The sequence below is a fragment of the Onychomys torridus genome, chromosome 21 (genome assembly GCF_903995425.1).
Source record: "Onychomys torridus chromosome 21, mOncTor1.1, whole genome shotgun sequence".
NCBI lineage: Eukaryota > Metazoa > Chordata > Mammalia > Rodentia > Cricetidae > Onychomys > Onychomys torridus.
This window is the reverse complement of record NC_050463.1, coordinates 53,811,903-53,832,426: the sequence shown is the minus strand read 5'-3', so window position 1 is coordinate 53,832,426 and position 20,524 is coordinate 53,811,903. Positions and strand designations below refer to the sequence as shown.

Genomic DNA, 20,524 nt, shown 5'->3' with positions numbered 1-20,524 from the left:
AGAAAAAGGCATTGTGTATTCGAGAACAGCTAAGAGATAAACTACTTGTAGATTGAGGTTACTATTATTTATCTCAAGGCATAAAGGTGCCTATAATAATGGGATGCTCATACATGGAAAGGATAAAAGGAACTCTCTTCTAAAATCTTTCAAAAATAACGTCAGCATCACAGTCAGCTAAATTCTCTTGGATGCTATAAAATCAATTTATCCTACATGCTGTATAAATCATAAAAATCACCTTATGTTTTGCTAAGGTTTATTTGGAAACTTAAAAGGCCTAATGGTTTATCAGTATGTACACAGGCAATATTAATTTATTACATTATTCTTATAATAAATAAATCTATAATAATCCAATCTTCTTTTATTAAAATGATATTGTGCAATGTCTTCTGAGCTGAATAATTGCCTGCTTAAAATAATCACAGCTAAGCTTTTTTAAATGTTCATATTGCTTCAGGAAAGGAGGAGATAGACATCACTGGACCCTCACATTAGCATCCAGTCACTCCTCCTAACCAATTGTATGCAATTAGGCTCTAGTTGCATAAGGCCCCACAGTGTTCCAGAGGTAATAAGGAATACAGGTGAGGAAAGCTAAGAATAAGGGGCAGTGTTGGGAAGGATGTCCACCTATGCAGCTGTTATACCTACTAAGTGCATCCTCTAATGAAACTGATATCTATAACTTAACACCTCACGCCAGGGAAAATTTCTTATAACAAATGAAAAATTTGTATGTTATTGTTATGTTGCCTAGTATTTAGATTTTTAAAAAAGATTTATTTACTTATTATTACACAGAAAAGGGTGCCAGATCTCATTACAGATGGTTGTGAGCCACCATGTGGTTGCAGGGAATTGAACTCAGGACCTCTGGAAACACAGTTGGTTCTCTTAACCTCTGAGCCATCTCTCCAGCCTGATTTTTTTTTTTAAACTGTTTAATCAAGGGGATTTTTATGTAAAGGTTAAGATGGCTGGATGTTTTCAGGACTCAGAAGAAAAATATGACTTGTCATCTAAATCTACAATTACAGATGTTTAGCTCACTGAGTAATTTTATCTCATTCAGTCTTTTTACAAATAATGTTCACTCATTCAAGGTCACTGATATCTCTAAATTTCTTACTGAGTTGTAAACTTTCTTTCTCAGGATCAGTGAGACAACACCAAAAAAAATTACAAAAGATATAGATTTGAGGCTGTTGCTCTGAAAATAGAATAAATTATATTAAAGATGGGGACACATCCATAAAAGCTTGAAGCCAAGTCACAGAAGGTCTGAATATTATTATATAGGGATTCTGGAGAAGCAATTGAGAAGCAAGTAACTAATAATTTACACTCAGCATCTCCCAAACTCACATATGAGGATACTGTACTTATCCTTGTACTTAAGTACAAGGTTAATCTTATATTTAAGCCTGCTAGTCGACTGGTATAGAGTCTGCATCCCAGTTCAACTGGCCATGCCTTTTATCCTGGACTTCAATTCTCCTCCTAACAAAGCTAATTGCATGAAGGACTTCCCCACTCACAGCAAGAGGAATCAGGCTTTCCATTCTCCAGCATGGAATTCCTGGGGAACCTTTAATTATTTAGTTGTCTATATTTATTTATTATGTATACAGTATTCTGCCTGCAAGTGTCCCTGCAGGCCAGAAGAGGGCACCAGATCTCATTACAAGTGGTTGTGAGCTACCATGTGGTTGCTGGGAATTGAATTTAGGATCTCTGGAAGAGCAGATGGTGCTCTTAACCACTGAGCCATTTCTCCAGCCCTAGTTGTCTATATTTTAGGGCCTCTGTTTCAAAATTATTTTAAAAGAAGCACTAAAAATACTAAAGATGGTACTTAACATGAAATAAGTAACTAGATGATAATTCAAAACCACATTTAAAAATTAATAATTATCTTTTCTGCACATTAGTAAAATAAATTACAAAACTAATTTTATACCACCATGAATATGAGCTTTGTGATCCAAACTTGGTAAATGGTAAAAATTTTAAAAGAAAAAATTATAACATATCATTCCAAGAGCTTTTTATGCATACATCAGTCGTTTTGATGATCAATATGAGCTCAAGAGAAGGTAATTTTCATCCCTAGGTTGTAGATGAAGAAAACAGCATCCAGAAAGGAAAAGTGGCCTCCAACATCACACAGCAAGAGGGTACTCTAGCCAGAATGTGAGCCAGCACCACCCTCCCCCATAGTGTAGTCCAACCACTAACCCATGTTGCTTTTGAAAATATACAGTAAAGTATTTAATAAAATGTTTGTTTAATATCTTTATGTTTCATTACATTTTTTTCAAGGTCATTAAAATGGAAAAAAAACCCACCCCAATTTCCAAAGTGTGATCTTGGAACTCTCCTTTTTGGTCTTAATCTTTTGAAATAAGCTACTTGTTATTACTTAATTTCTCAATATGTTCAAAACAAATGGCACTTGACCTGATGCTCAAAGAAGGCTCATATGGAGTTGTAGTGATAAGAGAGCATAGGGTCTGTAGAAAGGTTAAGAATTGTAAAAAAGCATTGGGAGTTGTGAAACGAGAAGGGAACTGTTGAAATGAGTGGATAGAGCTAAAGGAAGAGAGGTAGGGTCATTGGACTAGAAGTCTAGGTAGCTTATCTACAGAAAGGAAACCACCAGAAGGCACTGAAGGCCACAGATGCTAGGAATACCACTTCCAAGGGTCCAAAGTGGATTACACCTTACACAATGCTGATGAAATGTTGAGGATCAGTACTGAAATGCTTTGTGTTTATGTTGTCTTGAAATTAGACAACAGTTAATATGTAACGATGAGAGACGTGATGAGGAGAGGAGAGAGAGAAGCAAACAATTCTCACAGGTATAAGAAAGCAAAGCAAGAACACTAAGAAGTCTTAGTTCTAGCATGCCAGTTTGGGGTACTTTTAGGGACTGTGGCAATGGTATAGGCAGTCCACTTACCTCTATTCCTATTTCAAATCCTCCACCAAGCCCAGCTATCCCAATGGCTGAAGGTGCAGACCATTCTGATAAAAACAAACAAAAACACTGTAACATATAAAATGTCTTTCATATGAAGAAAATAATATTTTTTTCAAAAGACTCATGTATTTTATACTTTAAAATATTTTAAAAGTTAAAAGTTTTTTTAAAAGACATTAAGTATTAACCAAGAGTGTCATACTCACAAATTCATGTTACTCATGCTCTCCCTAATAGCTCATATAAACTAAACTATGATCTTGTTATCCACTTAACATATACAATACCTGATAATTTCAACTATCAATATATATACATATATACATACACACACACACACACACACACACACACACACACACACACACATATATATATATGTGTGTGTGTGTGTGTGTGTGTGTGTGTGTTGTTTTGTTTTCTGAGTCAAGGTTTCTCTGTGTAGCTTTGTGCCTTTCCTAGAACTCACTCTGTAGCCCAGGCTGGCCTCGAACTCAGAGAGATCAGCCTGCTCTGCCTCCTGAGTGCTGGGATTAAAAGCATGTGCCACCAATTGTCCGACTAACTATAAATATTTTTAAAACTTAACTGCCTAAGTTTGGGTCACAATTGTATCACAAACATAGATCAAGATTCAAGAGTCTGTTTCAATCACTAACAGAGATGGGTCACATAATTCTAATTTGTTGCCATCACAAATTGTTTTGGCTCTTCTGTGCAAAAGAAGTTTCCTTTATAATTGTAAACTAAGCACAATAATTCTATTTGGAATTTTAGGATTGGTGTGTACTTACATTTTCTGTATAGAAACAAATCTAGAAAAACTATTTTTAGCTTGGTATTGAGAGTCTTTATTATTCTTATTTATTTATTTATTATTTATTTATTATTATTATTCTTCTTCTATGCTCACCTTCCTTTGCTAGGGAACACATCCTAGACAAGTGTTACTGACGGATACATCTAGAATTAACCTGCTAGTCTTGGAAGAGTTTTGATTACAAGATTCAGTGCCTAAAATTCCCAACGCTGCTTTTCACTCCTATGCTAAGAAATGTCTACTTGCTGGTAGCCAGTAGACATGTCAGAGGAACAGCAGATGGCAACTGAAGTTCGAGATGTCAGTCCACCAAGAAGAAAATCTCTGAGGGATCAATCTCGTTTAGGCAGATCCACATGACTACAGACTCTGAAAATATCTTTTGCTTCTGTTGTATCTGTACATGCTTTTCTCTGGTAACTGATATGATGTACATATATGTGGAGGAGTCCCCTACTACCTGTATTGTAGTGTGTTTATGTCATGAAAACATCCCAATCTACTGGGGATTTATATCTGTAGATTGTCAAAAAAGACGATTCCTCCTTAAGCTGTATAATTTTAATGACTAAAAATGAATATATGGATATGCTACACAGTTGGCCCATGAGTTCCCCTTAGAAGCTGCTTCTGATCACAGTTTATATTGATGATTAACTGGGAGCCAGAATGGCTCAAATTCCTTTAGTTTTATGGTTGAGTACCACTAGCTGATACAAAGCTTCAAAATAGCTTTAGATTAGATTAGATGCCTTGCTAATAGTTTTTAAGATAAACATTCTCAATCTTTAGTTCACAAGGACACACAGCTGTACTGTCTGGCTAGGTTGTAAATACAAAAACAGCCCAATTATTGCTATCTGGCAAATTAATAATTCCTTGCACCCATTCCTAATCTCAATTTGTGAAAATAAAGTCTGACTAGTCAAGGCTACAGAAAATAATTTGACTCTTTAGTCTCAAATGAAGGCTGCAGGTATTCTTGGATAATCGGAAGTTACACACAGGGCAGAAAATACACTTTAAGTTTTAGGCATTTTGGTCACAGTATCATGGAAAGTGCCGACTGAGCTCATATTAGAAGATATATATGGTAACCTAGCTTGAATCAGATAAGCTGCTACACTCTTAGCTCTCTTTGTCTGAAAACCCAGCTCTCTCTCACCAGGCCTAAGGAAAATTGGGCATTTATGATTCCTGATTACAGAGTGTTGGTTAAAAATGTCTACATAGTCATGAGTTAGTTGAACTGCCTTTCCACTGCCTGTAAATAACTAAGGCATCAGGTCAAAAGTGGCCATTACACTCAAAGTATAGGTTATAAATACACAATCCTCTCATTTTCTGGGCTTTTCAATAGTTTAGGCTTATGATTCCTTTGAAATTCCTTATAAGATTACCTCTCAAGATATAGATAATATAGTAATTGATTCTTTATAATTACAATTTATAGCTTGTCAATTAAAAGAACTGGCTGAGAAAATATGCTCCTTGTTTGCTCATGACAGGCTACTTTGATATATTTACATTGCATGAGAGTTGTCAGGATGTCTCTGTTTTTAGTCATGTCTTTTTCTAGGAATGCAACTTTTTATGACTCTTAATATTGCCTGAAAGAATTTGTTGGGGTATATATATATATCAATGTGAAAGAGAGAATGAGAGAAAGAATAAAGAATGAAATGATCAAGACACCGAGTGTCTTTTCCCTAACCTCTCAGATAGAAAAGTTGTAGTTTACACCAATCCCGGGGATTTCTTCCAAACCCTGTACTGCCTTGGGGCTTGTTCCTTACAGGCTGCAATTCCTACCTTCCATGCCTGTTCTCTGGGATCAGGAACTTCCCTTGCCTTATTTGGGCAGCCCCCCCCCCCCTCTTTTTTTTTCAGCAGGCTTACAGCTGCTGTTCTGGAAGATGGGGGAAGAAACTTAAGTTTTTGAAAATAATAGAAAAATTTAGTGTGGTTGAGAGCAGGGTGGAGAGGTTGGTAGAGACAGACCCTCATTTTTAAAAAACAAGTTGTCTTGTCAGCAGACAGCAGACAGATCTGCAGAGCCTTCCTGTGGAGACGAGTCCTTCTCTAACAGGGATCCTCTCAGAAGGTGCCAAATCTGTGTTTGGGGTCACTGCTGAGACTTCTACCCTTGAGCATTTGGACAATATTTCAAAAAAAGAGCTTCATATTTTGCAATTTTTAAAGATTTAGGATTTTTATTATTTTAACATGTGAAGTGGTTACATGTTAAGACTTTTTATTAAAGGACTAGGGAAGGAAACATGACTGGTGGATACAGTACTGGAGTTATAATATACCCAATACCAAAGGCAACCTTGAACTACAAAAAGTAGAGCTAAACTGTAGGAAGAGAACTGTACTGTCTATGGAGAAACAATGAATCCAACCCAGGGACAAAGGACATGTTTTATCAATACCTGTGTTTTTTATCTGAAAGTTACTGTCCAAACAGTTACTGACAGAATACAATGTGTTCCCTCATATGAAGACTAACACAGTTCAAATTGAAAAGGCACTTTAGTTGGTTCTGACATGTAACTAAGTTTTAAATACTACTATAAGGATTCTTAGCAAATGCATTTTGAATTTGTCTCTGAAAAAAATCAAACAACAGCTTTTAGTCCAAAAGTGTTATAATGTTCTCAACGTGATTCTGCAGGCAGGAGGAGGCAGGTCTTCAAATGTCACTATCTTCCAGAGAAACAAAGAAGTTTACAGATTATATCCATAAACAGAAGAAACTGGCTTTCCCACAGAACTGAGGAATAATAACTCATATTCAACTAGAGAAATGTATGTAGTATGATCAAGAAAGTGTTCCATAGAAGGCCTACAAAGCATAATATAACATAGTCAGATATACCTTGAGTCCGTAATTATCTGAGGCTAGGTTTCCTGTTTGCTTCCTAACACACAGTACATGTTTACAGAAGAAGCACACAGCAGATTAGCAGGTCATACTCCCTATAAAGACATCAATGACAGATGCAGAACACAGAAGATTTAAGGTCTCTACAAGTATCAACTTACTTCCATCTGGAAGACGTGCCAGGACAATCCCACTGCCTCCTCTGGCTGTCACCAGAAATCCAGCTTTAATCACAGATAAAACTGCAAGTCCTTTTGCTTTTGCAATCACATGGGCTGCAAACAAAATAACAATGACTAAAAGGCCGCTTGTGACAGAGCTTTGATTTTTAAAGATATATAGCCGAAGTCATTATTAATATGAAATTTTGTATTTGACAACAAAATTAAGTGATTTGCCATTTCAAAAGGTTTTCTTTTTAAACTCATGATCAGTATAACACTTTATACTGAAATTCTAATTCTGTTTACAATACTAGGTTACTCACATTTCAGCGTTTATTACATAAAATGAGAGTTATAAGTGCATGTATACACTAAAGGTACAACCTCACCACTATTCATTCTGTTTACTTGCAAGGGAAGATTTGAGTTTGATTAGCTACATTAGCATAGGTGTGAACACAGGAATTCAGCACTTGTTATGCATCATTTCAGAAGTTACTGCTATTGTTGATGAGAGCTTTGGACATAAAATAATAGTGTCATTTAGAAGAACAGGAAGGCAGTTAGGGAATTCATCAGAATTAAGGACCAAATTCTCTTTGGTGCCTTTTGCTTATATGAAAAATATTGTTACTTGTAAATACAATTTCCCTATATGCAAGAAACATTGTGAAGTGTTTAAAAAGCTTACATTGTAAAAATTTATTTGAGATGTTAGCTAGTGAGTTTTGAAAATCTGTTTGCAAATTCCCTCAATATTGATTTTAAAAGAAGAGAGAGTTTAAAAAGCTGAATGGAGCAGAGAATCAAGGGTTTGGGCTGGTACCTCTAAGTGGAGGGAAGCAAAGTGAGGGACAATTTTTCTGCTGATTGGCTCTGGTTTTTGTCTATCTACTAGAAGATTGCTTACAAAGTGCTGCCCCTCTGAGGTCTGAGACAAGGGTAGTCTAAATGCTTGCTTGTTTCTATAAGACATTTATGGAGAAATGCTAAGGAATGTAGAAAACAATGTAGAAAACAAACATTTACCTACCAGGAATGATCTTATCAGGTCCATTTCTGGAAGTTATTTCTGTGAATTCTCTTAATATTTTGGCAGCCTTCTTCGCTTCCGATTTCAGATTGGAAGGTATAGGGTTATTCACTGAAAGATTAAAAACATACTGCAGTGGGAAAAGAAATGTAGTTTCAGAATGTATTTCAGTTTCACTCTCCTCTCGTACAGTTAGTCATTTAAAGTCAAATGTTAGCAAAGGGAATGACTTCTAGTCCTCATTTATTGATTATCTCATCTCTGTTTTCTTACATTGTGAAATCTTGTAGATGGCTAACTCTGAACACTCAAACTCTCATCAATAATGAAAACACAGTTGTTTTTTTTTTTAAACAAACAGTTATGCTATTTTCAGCTTGGGGTTATTCTAAACTAAACTGCTATAAATATTCCCATGATGGCTTCTTATGCAGAAATGTTTTAATTCCTTTGGATAAATATCAACAATAGAAATTGCTAGTTCAGAATAATAAATATATGGCTGATTATATGTTTCCAAAGAGTCATCTGAAGTGGCATTTTGTACTTCCACCAGAAATTCCTGAGACTTTTTGCTACTTCATATCTTCAGCAAGCACACAGTATAGATAGTCTTTTAAATGTTATTTGAGTGGCTTTTCAAATTGATTTTTCACATTCCTGACAAAGTTACAAACTTTGCTTTGTGTATTTCTGTTTCTCTCCCATGTCCTTTTCTTGAAAACAGATTCTTTACTTACATAATATATTGAAGTTTCCCCTCCCTCTACTCCTCCCAGTTCCTCTCCACTCCCTTCACATCTAGATCCATTCCCTTTCTTTCTCTCATTAGAAAGAAACAGGCTTCTAAGTAGTAATAAATTATAACAACATATAAGATAAAACTAAAACTATCACATTGGAGGTGGTCAAGACAAACAAACAGAAGGAAAAGAGCCCAAAAGAAGACACAAAAATCAGAGACTCATTTGTTCATATACTCAGGAATCCCACAAAAATACTAAACTGGGCTGGGCAGTGGTGGCGCACGCCTTTAATCCCAGCACTTGGAGGTAGAGCCAGGTGGATCTCTGTGAGTTTGAGGCCAGCCTGGGCTACCAAGTGAGTTCCAGGAAAGGTGCAAACCCTGTCTCGAAAAACCAAACCAAACCAAATCAAACCAAACCAAACCAAACCAACAACAACAACAAAACTGGAAGCTATAATATATACACAGAGGACTGGTGCAGACCCATGCAGGCCCTATGCTGCCCCAGTCTCTATGAGTTAGTATGTGTTTTGATCATGTTGATTTATTTAGAGGGCCTTGTTTTCTTGGTGTCCTCCATCCCCTCTGTCTGTTATAATCTTTCCACCACCTCTTCCTTGAGATTCCCTGATGCCTGAGTAGAGTGGTTTGAGACATCCCATTTAGGGCTGAGTGTTCCGAGGTCTCTGACTATCTGCATAATGTCTGTCTTTAGGTTTCTATATTTGGTCCCATCTGCTACAAGAGAAAGTTTCTCTGATGACAACTGAGCAAGGCACTAATCTATGAGTATAGCAGAATGTCATTAGGAGTCATCTCCTTGCTACTTTCTAGTCTCTGGTTCTGGGTCACCCAGGCAGTGTTGGTTATAGGTTCAATCTCATGGAGTGGGCCTTAAGTCAAATCAGATATTGTTTGGTTAGTCTTACACGCTTTGTGGCACCACTGCCCTAGCACACTTGCAGGCAGGACATCATTGTAGATAAAAGGGTTTGTAGCTGGCTTGGAGTTTATGTTTCTCTTTGGTAGTATGCAGAATACCTTCCTGTATTAAAGATGCTAGAACATAGGAGTGAAGGCTCTATGTAGGCACCAGCTCAACTACTCCAAGTTCAATGAGTTGTTTAGGTATTGTCTTCAACAATGGGGTCTTGCTGTCAGTGAGGAGAGTAGCCTATTGTCTTTGCAGCAGCCTGGGTATTTGGGGATTGCCATGGGACCTCTTTGGCCAACCATTCAATTAGATATAACTGAATATTAGTACTAGAAACCTCATTTAATGACAAGAGATGATCAGTTGTGATTCTGTCCCCCACTCCAATCATTTGTAGGCTGCATTTAGATTGCCTTCATATAGGTATATATTTTAGGAAGCTTCTATTGTATTAGGTTTCCATACTACCTCTCAAATAGCCCTCCCCATGTTCCCTCCCTTGTCCCCTTTCCATCCTCAACTCATCCTCCTATTCTAGCCCTGCCCCATCCACCCATAACTATTTTATTCTCCTTTCTTAACGAGATCTATCTGTACCCTTATTCTATACCTACCCTTGGTAGTGCTACAGATTATAGCTTGGTTATCATTGACTTAAGAACTAATATTCACATGTTGAGATTACATACCACATTTGTCTTTCTGGGTCTGGGATACCTCACTCAGGATAATTTTTTTCTAGTTCCATCCATTTACCTGCAAATTTCAAGATGTCATTTTTTTTTTAAACAGCTGAGTAATACTTCATTGTGTACCACATTTTCTTTATTCATTCTCTTGTTGAAGGACATCTAGGTTGTTTCAAATTTTTAGTTATTATGAATAGAGCAGCAGTGAACATGGTTGGGCAAGTTTCTTTGTGATAGAACAAAACATTCTTGGGAAGCATAGCTGAATCTTGAGATAGACTGATTCCCATCTTCCTGAGGAACTGTCACAGTGTTTTCCACAGTGGCTGTACAAGTTTGCACTCCCACCAGCAATGGATGATTGCTCCCCTTGCTCCACATCCTCAATGAATGAACTGTCACTATTTTATTGATCTTAGCCATTCTAATAGGCTTAAGATAAAATCTCAAAGTAGTTTTGATTTGCATTTCCATGATGGCTAAGGATTTTGAACATTTCTTTAAGTGTTTCTCAGACATTTGAGTTTTCTCCACTAAGAATTCTGTTTAGATCTGTACCCTATTTTTAAATTGGATTATTTGTTTTCTTGATATCTAGTTTTTGAGTTCTTTATGTATTTTGGATATTAGCCTTCTACAGGATATGAAGTTAGTTAAAAAACTTTTCCCATTCTGTATGCTGTTACTTTATATGAATGACAGTGGCCTTTGCTGTGCAGAAGCTTCTCAGATTCATGAGGTTTCATTTATTAATTGTTGATATTAGTGCCTGTGGTAAGAGTATTCTGTACAGAAAGTCATTTCCTGTGTCAATCAGTCCAAGGGTATTCCCCCCACTTTCTCTTCTATGAGGTACAGTGTTCTTGTTTTATGTTGAGGTCTTGCACCCATTTGAAGCAGAGTTTTGCATAAGGTGATAAGTAAGTATGGATCTGTTTGCATTCTTCTACATTCAGACATTCAGTATGACCAGCACCCTTTGTTAAAGATGCTGACTTTTTTCTAGTACATATTTATGGCTTCTTTTTCAAAAATTAGGTGTCCATAGGTGTGAAGATTTATGTCTCGGTCTTCAGTTTGATTCCATTGATCAACGTGTATATTTTTGTGCCAATACCATGGTTGTTTCTATTACTATAGCTCTGTAGTACAATTTGAAATTGGGAATAGTGAGACTTTTTGCATTGCTTTTATTATTCAGGATTGTTTTAGCTATCCTGGGTTTTTGTTTTCTTCATATGAAGCTGAGAATTGTCCTTTCAAAATCTTTTAAGAATTACGTTGAAATTTTTATGAGGATTGCACTGAATCTGTAGATTACTTTTGGTAGGGTGGCCATTTTTACTATGTTAATCCTACTGATCCATGAGCATGGGAAAGTTTTCTGTCCTCTGACACCTTCTTCAATGTATTTCTTCAAAAAAATTGAAGTTTTATCATACAAGTCTTCCACTTGCTTAGTTAGAGTTACCTCCATGACACTTTATATTATTTGAAACTATCACATTATTTGAAGCTATAGATGTGGTTTTTCTGATTTCTTTCTCACTCTATTTGTTATTTGTATATAGGAGGGTTGGTTACTGATTTTTAGGAGTTAATTTTGTATCCAACTACTTTGCTAAAAGTATTTGTCAGCTGTAGGAGTTCCCAGGTGGAATTTTTGGGGTCACTTATGTACACAATCATATCATCTGCAAATAAAGTTACTTAGATTTCTTCCTTTCTAATATGTATCTCCTTGATCTCCATCAGTTCTCTTATTGTTCTAGCTAAGACTTCAAGTACTTTATTGAATAGGTATATAGAGAGTGAACAACCTTGTCTTGTACCTGAATTTCTCTCCACTTAAGTTGATATTGGCTATGGACTTGCTGTAAACTGCCTTCATTATGTTGAGGTATGCCCCTTGTATCCCTAGTATCTCTAGGACTTATCATGAAGGAGTGTTGGATTTTTGTCAAAGGCCTTTTCTGCATCTAATGAGCTAATCATGTGTTTTTTGTCTTTCAGTTTGTGAAACATTACATTTGAAGTGATGAATTATATTTATCAATTTAAATATGTTGAACCATTCCTGCATCTCTAGGGTGAAGCCTACTTGATCATGGTAGATGATCATTTTGATGTGAGCTTGGATTTGGGCTGAAAGTATTTTATTGAGAATTTTTGCATGCATGTTCAATTGGGAAACTGATCTGGAATTCTCTTCCTTTGTTGGGTCTTTATGTGGTTTACATATCAGGGTAACTATCACTTCATAAGATGAACAATGTTCCTTCTATTTCTATTTTGTGGGATAATTTGAGGAGTATTGGGATTAACTGTTCTTTGAATGTGTGGTAGAATTCTGCCATCTGGCCCTGGGCTTTTTTTTTTTTTTTTTTTTTTTTTTGGTTGGGAGACTATTAATGACTGCTTCTAGTAACATCACTGAGGATTATAGGTCTGTTTAAATTGTTTTTCTGGCTTGATTTAACTTTGATAAGTGGTATGTATCAAGAAAAGTATCCATTTCTTTTAGATTTTCCAATTTACTGGAGTATAGGTTTTAAAGTATGTCCTTATTATTCTCTGGATTTTCTTAGTGTCTGTTGTTACATCCCTTTCTCATTTCTAATTTCGTAAATTTGGATATTTGCTCTCCACCCTTTAGTTAATTTGGATAAAGACTTGTCAATCTTATTGATTTTTCTTAAAGAACCAACTCTTTGTTTCATTGATTCTTTGTATTGTTCTCAATGTTCCTATTTTATTGATTTCACCCTGAATTTGATTATTTCTTGCTGTCTACTCTTTTTGGGTGTTATTTATTCTTTACATTCTAGAGTTTCCAGGTGTTTTGTTATTAGTATGAGATTGCTCCAATTATTTTATGTAGGCACTTAGTGCTATGAACTTTCTTCTTAGAATAATCTTTCATTGTATTCCATAAGTTTGGGTATGTTGTGTATTAATTTTCTTTCAATTCTAGAAAGTCTTTAATTTCTTTCTTTCTTTTTTTTTATTTATTATATTTGTGTTTTAATTTTACACATCAGCCATGGGTTCCCCTGTCCTCCCTGTCCCGCCCCCGCCCTCACCTTCCCTCCTAGCCCCTCCCCTCCATTCCCATCTCCTCCAGGGCCAAGACTCCCCTGGGGATTCAATTCCCTGCATCCTATCAGACTACCACAGATTAAAACTAGATATCAACAACAGAAAGTTTACAAGCTCATAAAAACTAAATAGCTCACAATTGACTGGAAAAAAAAATGGGTCAAGACAGCAATTAAGAAAGAAATTATTCGAGAAACCTACGAATAATTTCTTTCTTAATTGCTGTCTTGACCCATTTTTTTCCCAGTCAATTTGTAAACTTTCTGTTGTTGATATCTAGTTTTAATCTGTGGTAGTATGATAGGATGCAGGGAGTTATTTAAATTTTCTTGTATCCATTGAGACTTGCTTTGTGCCTGAGTATATGGTCAATTTTGGAGGAAGTTTGATGAGGTGTTGAGAAGATGGTATATTCTTTTGTGTTTGGGTAAAATGTTCTGTAAATATACATTAGGACCGTTTGGTTTATAAGGTCTGTTATATCTAGTATTTCTGTTTAGTTTTTGTCCAGATGACCTGTCTGTTGGTGAGATTGGAGCACTGAAGACTCCCACTGTCTTAGGGATTTTATTGCTGTGAAAAGACCCATGATTATGACAACTTTTATGAATGAAAACACTTGGGTGATTTGCTTACAGTTTCAGAGGTTCAGTCCATTATCATCATGGCAGGGAGCATGGTAGCATGCAGGCAGACATGGTACTGGAGAAGTAGCTGAGAGTCCCACATCTTGCAGGCAAAAGGAAGTTAACTGAGACATTGGGCAGTATCCTAAGCACAGGAAACCTCAAAGCCCGCCCCTACAGTGGCACTCCCTATGAGATTATGGGGGCCAATTACATTCAAGCTACCAAACCCACTACCAGTGTGTGAAGATCAATATGTGATTTAAGCAATACTAGTGCTCCTTTTACAAGAGTGTGTTTGGGCATAGATGTTTTAAGAATTGAAATGTTATCTTGTTGGATTTTACCTTTGATGAGTATGTAGTATCCCTTTCCCATCTCTTTTTATTAGTTTTGAAGTTCATTTTATCAGATATAAAAATGCCTATATTAGCTTGTTTCTTGGGTGCATTTGCTTGAAATAACTTTTCCATCCTTTAGGCCTGAAGTGATGTCTATCCTTGATGTTAAGGTGTGTTTCTTGGATACAGCAGAAGAATGGATCCTGTCTTAGCATCCATTTTGTTAGTTTGAGTCTTTTAATAGGAGAATTAAGACTGTTGATGTTGAGAGTCATCAATGATCAGATTATTGACTCCTGTTATTTTATTTTGTTTTTATGTGTGTGTGCTTCCCTCTTTTTATTTTGCTGTTCTGTGATTACTTATTTCCTGTGTTTTCTTGGGTGTAATTAACCTATTTAGGTAGGAGTTTTCCTTCTAGCACTTTCTTTAGGGCTGGATTTGTAGATAAATATTGCTTAAATTTGGCTTTATCATGGAATATCTTATTTTCTCCATCTATGGTGATGGAAAGTTTTCTGGTTATAGTAGTCTGTGGTTTCTTAGAGTCTGCATTGCCTGGGTCTGTCTGGCTTTTAGAGTCTTCATTTATAAGTCAAGTGTAATTCTAATAGGTCTGCCTTTATATGTTTCTTAGTCTTTTTCTTTTGCAGCTTTTAATATTCTTTCTTTGTCCTGTACATTTAGTGTTTTGATAATTATGTGCTGAGGGGACTTTCTTTTCTGGTCTGTTTGGCATTTTGTATGCTTTGTTTATCTTTATTAGGCATTTCCTACTTTAGGTTAGGAATATTTCCTTCTATGATTTTGTTGAGAATATTTCCTGGGTCTTTGAGTTGTGTTTCTTTTCCTTCCTCTATTCTTATCATTCTTACATTTGGTCATTTCATAATGTCCCAAATTTCTTGAATGTTTTGTTTCAGGAGATTTTTTTTTTTAAGAGTTAGCACTTTCTTTGATCAATGTATACATTTCTTCTATCACGTCTTCAATGTTTGAAATTGTCTCTTCCATATCTTGTATTCTGTTGAAGTCTGCCTCTGTGGTTCCTGTTTGAGTTTCTAAATTTTTCATTTCCAGATTTACTCAGTTTTAGGTTTTCTTTATTGATTCCATTTCTACTTTCAGGTCTTGAACAGTTTTATTCATCTCCTTCAACTATTTCTTTTCATAGACTTCATTAAGAGGTTTATTCATTTCCTCTCTGAGCATCTCTGTCAGTCATAAAGGTTGTTTAAAGATCTTTTTCTTGTGCTTCAGCTATGTTGTAATACTCAGGGCTTGCTGTGGTAGGGTTGCTGGCCTCTAGTGGAGACATACTGTCCTGGCTGTTATTGATTGTGTTTTTACACTGGCAAATAAGCACCTGGGATTGGGAAGACTATAATTCAAGGTGTTGATAGCTGTACTTTGCTTTGTTGGGTGGGGGCTTTGTTCCTTCGTTTATTTTTCCTCTCTGGTTCTTAGAACAGTGTGGTGGCTGTGCATTGCCTGGTATGAAATTTTTCTGGCATCCTAATAGGTATGTCCACTGAAGGTTCTAGGTAAACTGAGTTTCTGAGTATTGGGACACTTAGGAATGGGGATGGACTGGGTGGATGGTTGAAGGGGTCCACAGGAAGGCAGAAAGCAGGGTGTTATACCAGGATCTGTTTGGTCACCTGGGAATGGGGACAGAGTGAGGAGAGGCCACAGCAGAAGATCTGCTATAGGGCTGAGAATGAGACTGGGGATTGAACATGGAGGAATGGAGGTAGTGCTAAAGATCAGCTGTTAGCCTACTTGCTTCCCTGGTCATAGCAGCCTGTAGGTTCCCAGATAAGGCCTTTTGAGGTTGGGAGCTGGGACAAAGCAATGGGTGGTGGGAAAGGAAGTTTGGAGGGGAGATCTGTGTGAGCCATTGGAGATGGGAACAGTGGGGAAGAGAGGCTGCAACAGGTATTCTGCTGCAGAGCTTGGGATGAGAATGGGAGATTGTAATTTTGGAGGAGCAGAGGGAAAGGTGAAGATCTGCAGTTAGCCTACCTGGGACCCTGGCCAGAGTGCTTATTTCTATTTGTTATGGTGTCTGTTAAAAAATTTTGCCCATTTAAAATGTGCATTGTCTTGGTTTTTTTTTTTTTTTGTAAATTATCCTTACATATAATGAATATCTAACACTCAAGTATAAATATATATTTGTGTATATACACACACACATACATATCTTGAATATTTTTCAAAATGGTTCACCTGACCATTTTCTCAGTGGCATCTTCTTAAACCATGGAGTATAATTTCCTATAATACATTTAAAATTTCCTCCACTATTTTGGCTTCTCAAACTCTAGACCTATTTATTTACGATTTTCCCCCCAAATGTGTCACTGAGGGTTTGGTCCTTTTCTCTCAGCCCATTTCACCCTTTGCCTCTTTCTGCATTTTGGTTGATGTTTCTTCAAGTTCATGGTCTTATTTTTCTCTCAGATATGCTCTTTAGACAATAGTGAACTCTTCCCTCAAAATTTCATGCTTTCAGCTTAAATTACTCTGCTTGTTTCTCTCCTCTCCATTTCCAGGTGACATTCATGCCTTCTTTTTTTTTTATATATTTTTTTAATTGTTTTAAAGGTTTATTTATTTATTATGTATACAGAGTTCTGCCTGCATGTGCCCCTGCAGGTCAGAAGAGGGCAACAGATCTAATTGCAAGTAGTTGTGAGCCACTATGTAAGCGGGTGAATTGAACTCAGGACCTCTGGAAGAGCAAGCAGTCAGTGCTCTTAACCACTGAGACATCTCTCCAGCCCAAAAATCAACCTTTGTTTTGTTTTGTTTTTCGAGATAGGGTGTCTCTGGGTAACTTTGCGCCTTTCCTGGAACTCTCTTTAGAGACCAGGCTGGCCTCGAACTCAGAGATCCACCTGGCTCTGCCTCCAAGTGCTGGCCTTGAACTCAGAGATCCACCTGGCTCTGCCTCCAAGTGCTGGGATTAAAGGCGTGTGCCACCACTGCCCCCCCCCCCACTCATGCTTTCTTTTAAGTCCTTGAGTACATCTGACATCCCTGTCTGCAACTGTATCATCAACTGTCATTTCCAGTCTGTCTCTGTCTTGACTGACTTCTCCAGGTCTCAGGTTACATTTTCTTGTCCAGCCATTTCTTGTAGTTTGATGAGTGCTAGACACCTTGACAGTGGCAATTTATGAAGATGAGGTTGTGTTGTATTCTAAGTTCCTCCATGTTGTGTGGAACAGTGGCTTCAGGCTCTGCCTTGTCCTAGTTTACTTCATTTCCAAGCAGTGTTTGATCCCATTTTCAATGCATAAGCCAGGATGACACTTCAGTATCACATTTAAACATGTAGAAACCATTACCTTTCCAGAACCAACTACAAGGCAGACTGGTAAACTATTCATGCAAAGTAAAAAGTACCATCTATGAGCTGACTGGCATAGATTGGGAATACACAGATGAAACAAATAAAGGCAGAACAGAACAAGCAGGTCTCTGACCTTAAGAATACATCAGACCAATAAAGGATTCAACACCCTTATCTGGATAACATAAAAGCTGAGACATCTAATAGCACCCATGATGAAGCAGAATCCTTCTACTCATCATTTGACCATTTGGTGAACACACAACAGGAAGGACAGGCAAAAGTCTCCTAATTGTCTGCAGGGTTTTAGCTTAGCATATTCACTTATATGGGTATTCCAATCAAGCTTCCTTGTCATCAATTTCCAACTTAAATTGATGTTATTCCAGACCTGCACTTTGGAGACATGCCTTGGACTGACCTCTGCCTTGAACCTGCTAAGCTCTGTGTACCTCTGGTAGCTCTTCAAATATATCAGTTAATGTGCTAGTTAGTTTTAATTTTCAACTTGACACAACCTAGGATTGCTTGGGAAGACATTCTTAAAGAGGAATTATCTAGATCAGGTTGGCCTGTGGGCACGTCTGTGGGAAATTGTCTTGACTTAGTCATCATGGGGGCACTACTCCCCAGACAGGGGCTCCTGAACTGAAAGAGAAGCAAAAATTACTGAAAACAAGTAAGCAAGATTTCATATATTTGTTCCACTCTGCTCTTGTCTATAAATATTATGTAACCAGCTGCTTCAAGATGCTGCCACTGTGACTTCTCTCCTACAATGGATTGTAACCTGGAATTATAAACTGAAATGAAACTTTTTCTCCCCCAAGATGCTTTTTATCAGGGTGGGTTGGTTTAGGATAATCTTGTTCCAGGGGAGGCTTCAGCTGAATTACAAAAATATAAGGGATTCTGTGAAACTTTCTGTATGATCACATTACTTGATCAGTTACAGGCAGTCAATTTTGGGCAGAAACAACACATGTAAACTGAAAGTTTGGATCTTAGTTCCTGTACTCAGCTTCAAATCTTGAGCCTCTCATTTTTCTTCTATTTTGCTATAATGACAACAGAGCATGGATGTGGGTATCCTAGTCAAGGGTTCTGCTGAATACCACAATATCTCCTCAACTTCACACCACAATCAGAATCTAAATACTCATAAAAGCCTTAAATCACTGAATTCCAAAGCCAAGCAAACTATAAGGTTTTCTTTTCTGAAGAGAAAAGTGACTATGAAATCCTTTTTTTTTCAGAAGCAACTAAAATATTTGAATATTTCTAAATTTTAAAATAATGTCATACTATTAATATATTAGGAAGAGTTTATAAAAGTTGGAAAGAAAAAATTTGTTTTCTAAACCTCATAGCTTCAGTGAACTTAAGATCTGGAAATTATTTTACATGTTGACAATTTGTTAATAACTCAGGCTATGGGTCAAAGAGTGTCATTCACATCTTATTCTGAATAAATTCCCACTGGAGTAAGAAAGCTGATCACTACTTCTAAACTAGAACCAAGGTCAAGAACAAAAGCACAGAGATCAAAGGACCCCTCCCTCCTTTTCTATAGAATATTAGATCATAAATTAATGCCATCAACAACCAACTCTCAACAAACATTAAAGCTCTCAAGCAAATAAAAACAAACATCAACAGAAATATAAAAATGGTACATATAGGAAAAGTACATCTAGAAATGGCTTTCTAAATTTTCATTCTGTATTAATCCATGCCATAAATTTTTAATTTACAAGGTTAATTTGCTAAGTTGATAAAAATCCCATTAGAAGTCAAAGAAATAAGAACACAACTATGTTTATATAGTATTTAGAACAGTTGATAAAACTTAGTTTAAAAAAAAAGAGTTAAGTCTCTCAAGAGGATCTGAAATGTTGCCTTTCGTGAGAAGCAAAACTTTAAACACTGACATTAACATCTTCCACCTTTGTTTCCAGATCAGTGTAATCTTTCTGGGAATTGAGTTTTAACTACTTACTTTGTCTTAAGGAGACCAAGTTTGTTGAATTAGTAAGTCAGAATCTATGTTCCTGGTCAGATGATTAACCTCCTTAAACAAATTTTACAATCAAATTACCCATGTGAACTCCACTGCTCCTCCCACCCCCGCACATGTCTGTGGATAGAGACAAAGAGCTGAGAGCAAAGGGTAGAAAAATCTTTGCCTTGTATCTGCTTCTCAGAGAATTTCAGGAAGATATTGGCTTAAGACAGGATCATAGATACATGCTTGTCTGTCATTTTTAAAAAAAGGAAAAAATTTAATTCAGTATGTTTAGACCTCAAACGGTAAAGAATCCTGCCATTTTACAAATTTGCCATTTGCAAATGAGTGAATAGACAAGGACCTGTGACTCTTAGCAGTTAGAATGTACAAATTTTACCTTTGACTACTATCAACTTTGTATTTTGGAACACTAAATATTTATTTTTTTAATAGAGAGAAAACTCCTGAGAATAAAAATAAAAAAGAATAAATGTACCAGAGTTTAAAAATTTAAATAAAAAAAACTTTTTGTAAAGTTAAAAAAGTGGAAGAGTAGTATTGACTCATTTCACAGAAACTGAACATAGTGAGCCAATAGCCCATTCTCCTTAGTGGAGATGCCATAAACTGGATGGAAGTTATTACGTATTCTTTTTAACCTCCAACACAGCAATTTGCAAACAACCAGATGCTGCTATGGTATTTCAATAACAGGCCACAGAGTAGAATAAAACAGCACCTTAAACCCAGCCTTGTTATTCTCCAAACTTTGTGTGCAGGTTTACTAACTCATTATTAACCCAAACATTTCCTCATATCTCA

General features: G+C 36.6%; 1 protein-coding gene across 3 annotated transcripts in view; it reads right to left on the bottom strand.

The window, feature by feature from the left end:
* The window catches only part of Sh3yl1 (SH3 and SYLF domain containing 1), an 88,602-nt gene that overhangs the window by 66,675 nt on the left and 1,403 nt on the right, over nucleotides 1-20,524 (bottom strand). For all 3 annotated transcript variants that reach the window (XR_004943350.1, XM_036170246.1, XM_036170245.1), the window contains exons 2-4: nucleotides 7,897-8,007; nucleotides 6,861-6,974; nucleotides 2,972-3,036 (exon numbers count right to left, since the gene is read on the bottom strand). Coding sequence is in view for 2 of the 3 variants with exons in the window: in XM_036170246.1 (XP_036026139.1) it covers nucleotides 2,972-3,036; nucleotides 6,861-6,974; nucleotides 7,897-8,007 (290 nt within the window). In the remaining variant the exon portion in view is untranslated. The remainder of the gene's footprint in view (nucleotides 1-2,971; nucleotides 3,037-6,860; nucleotides 6,975-7,896; nucleotides 8,008-20,524) is intronic.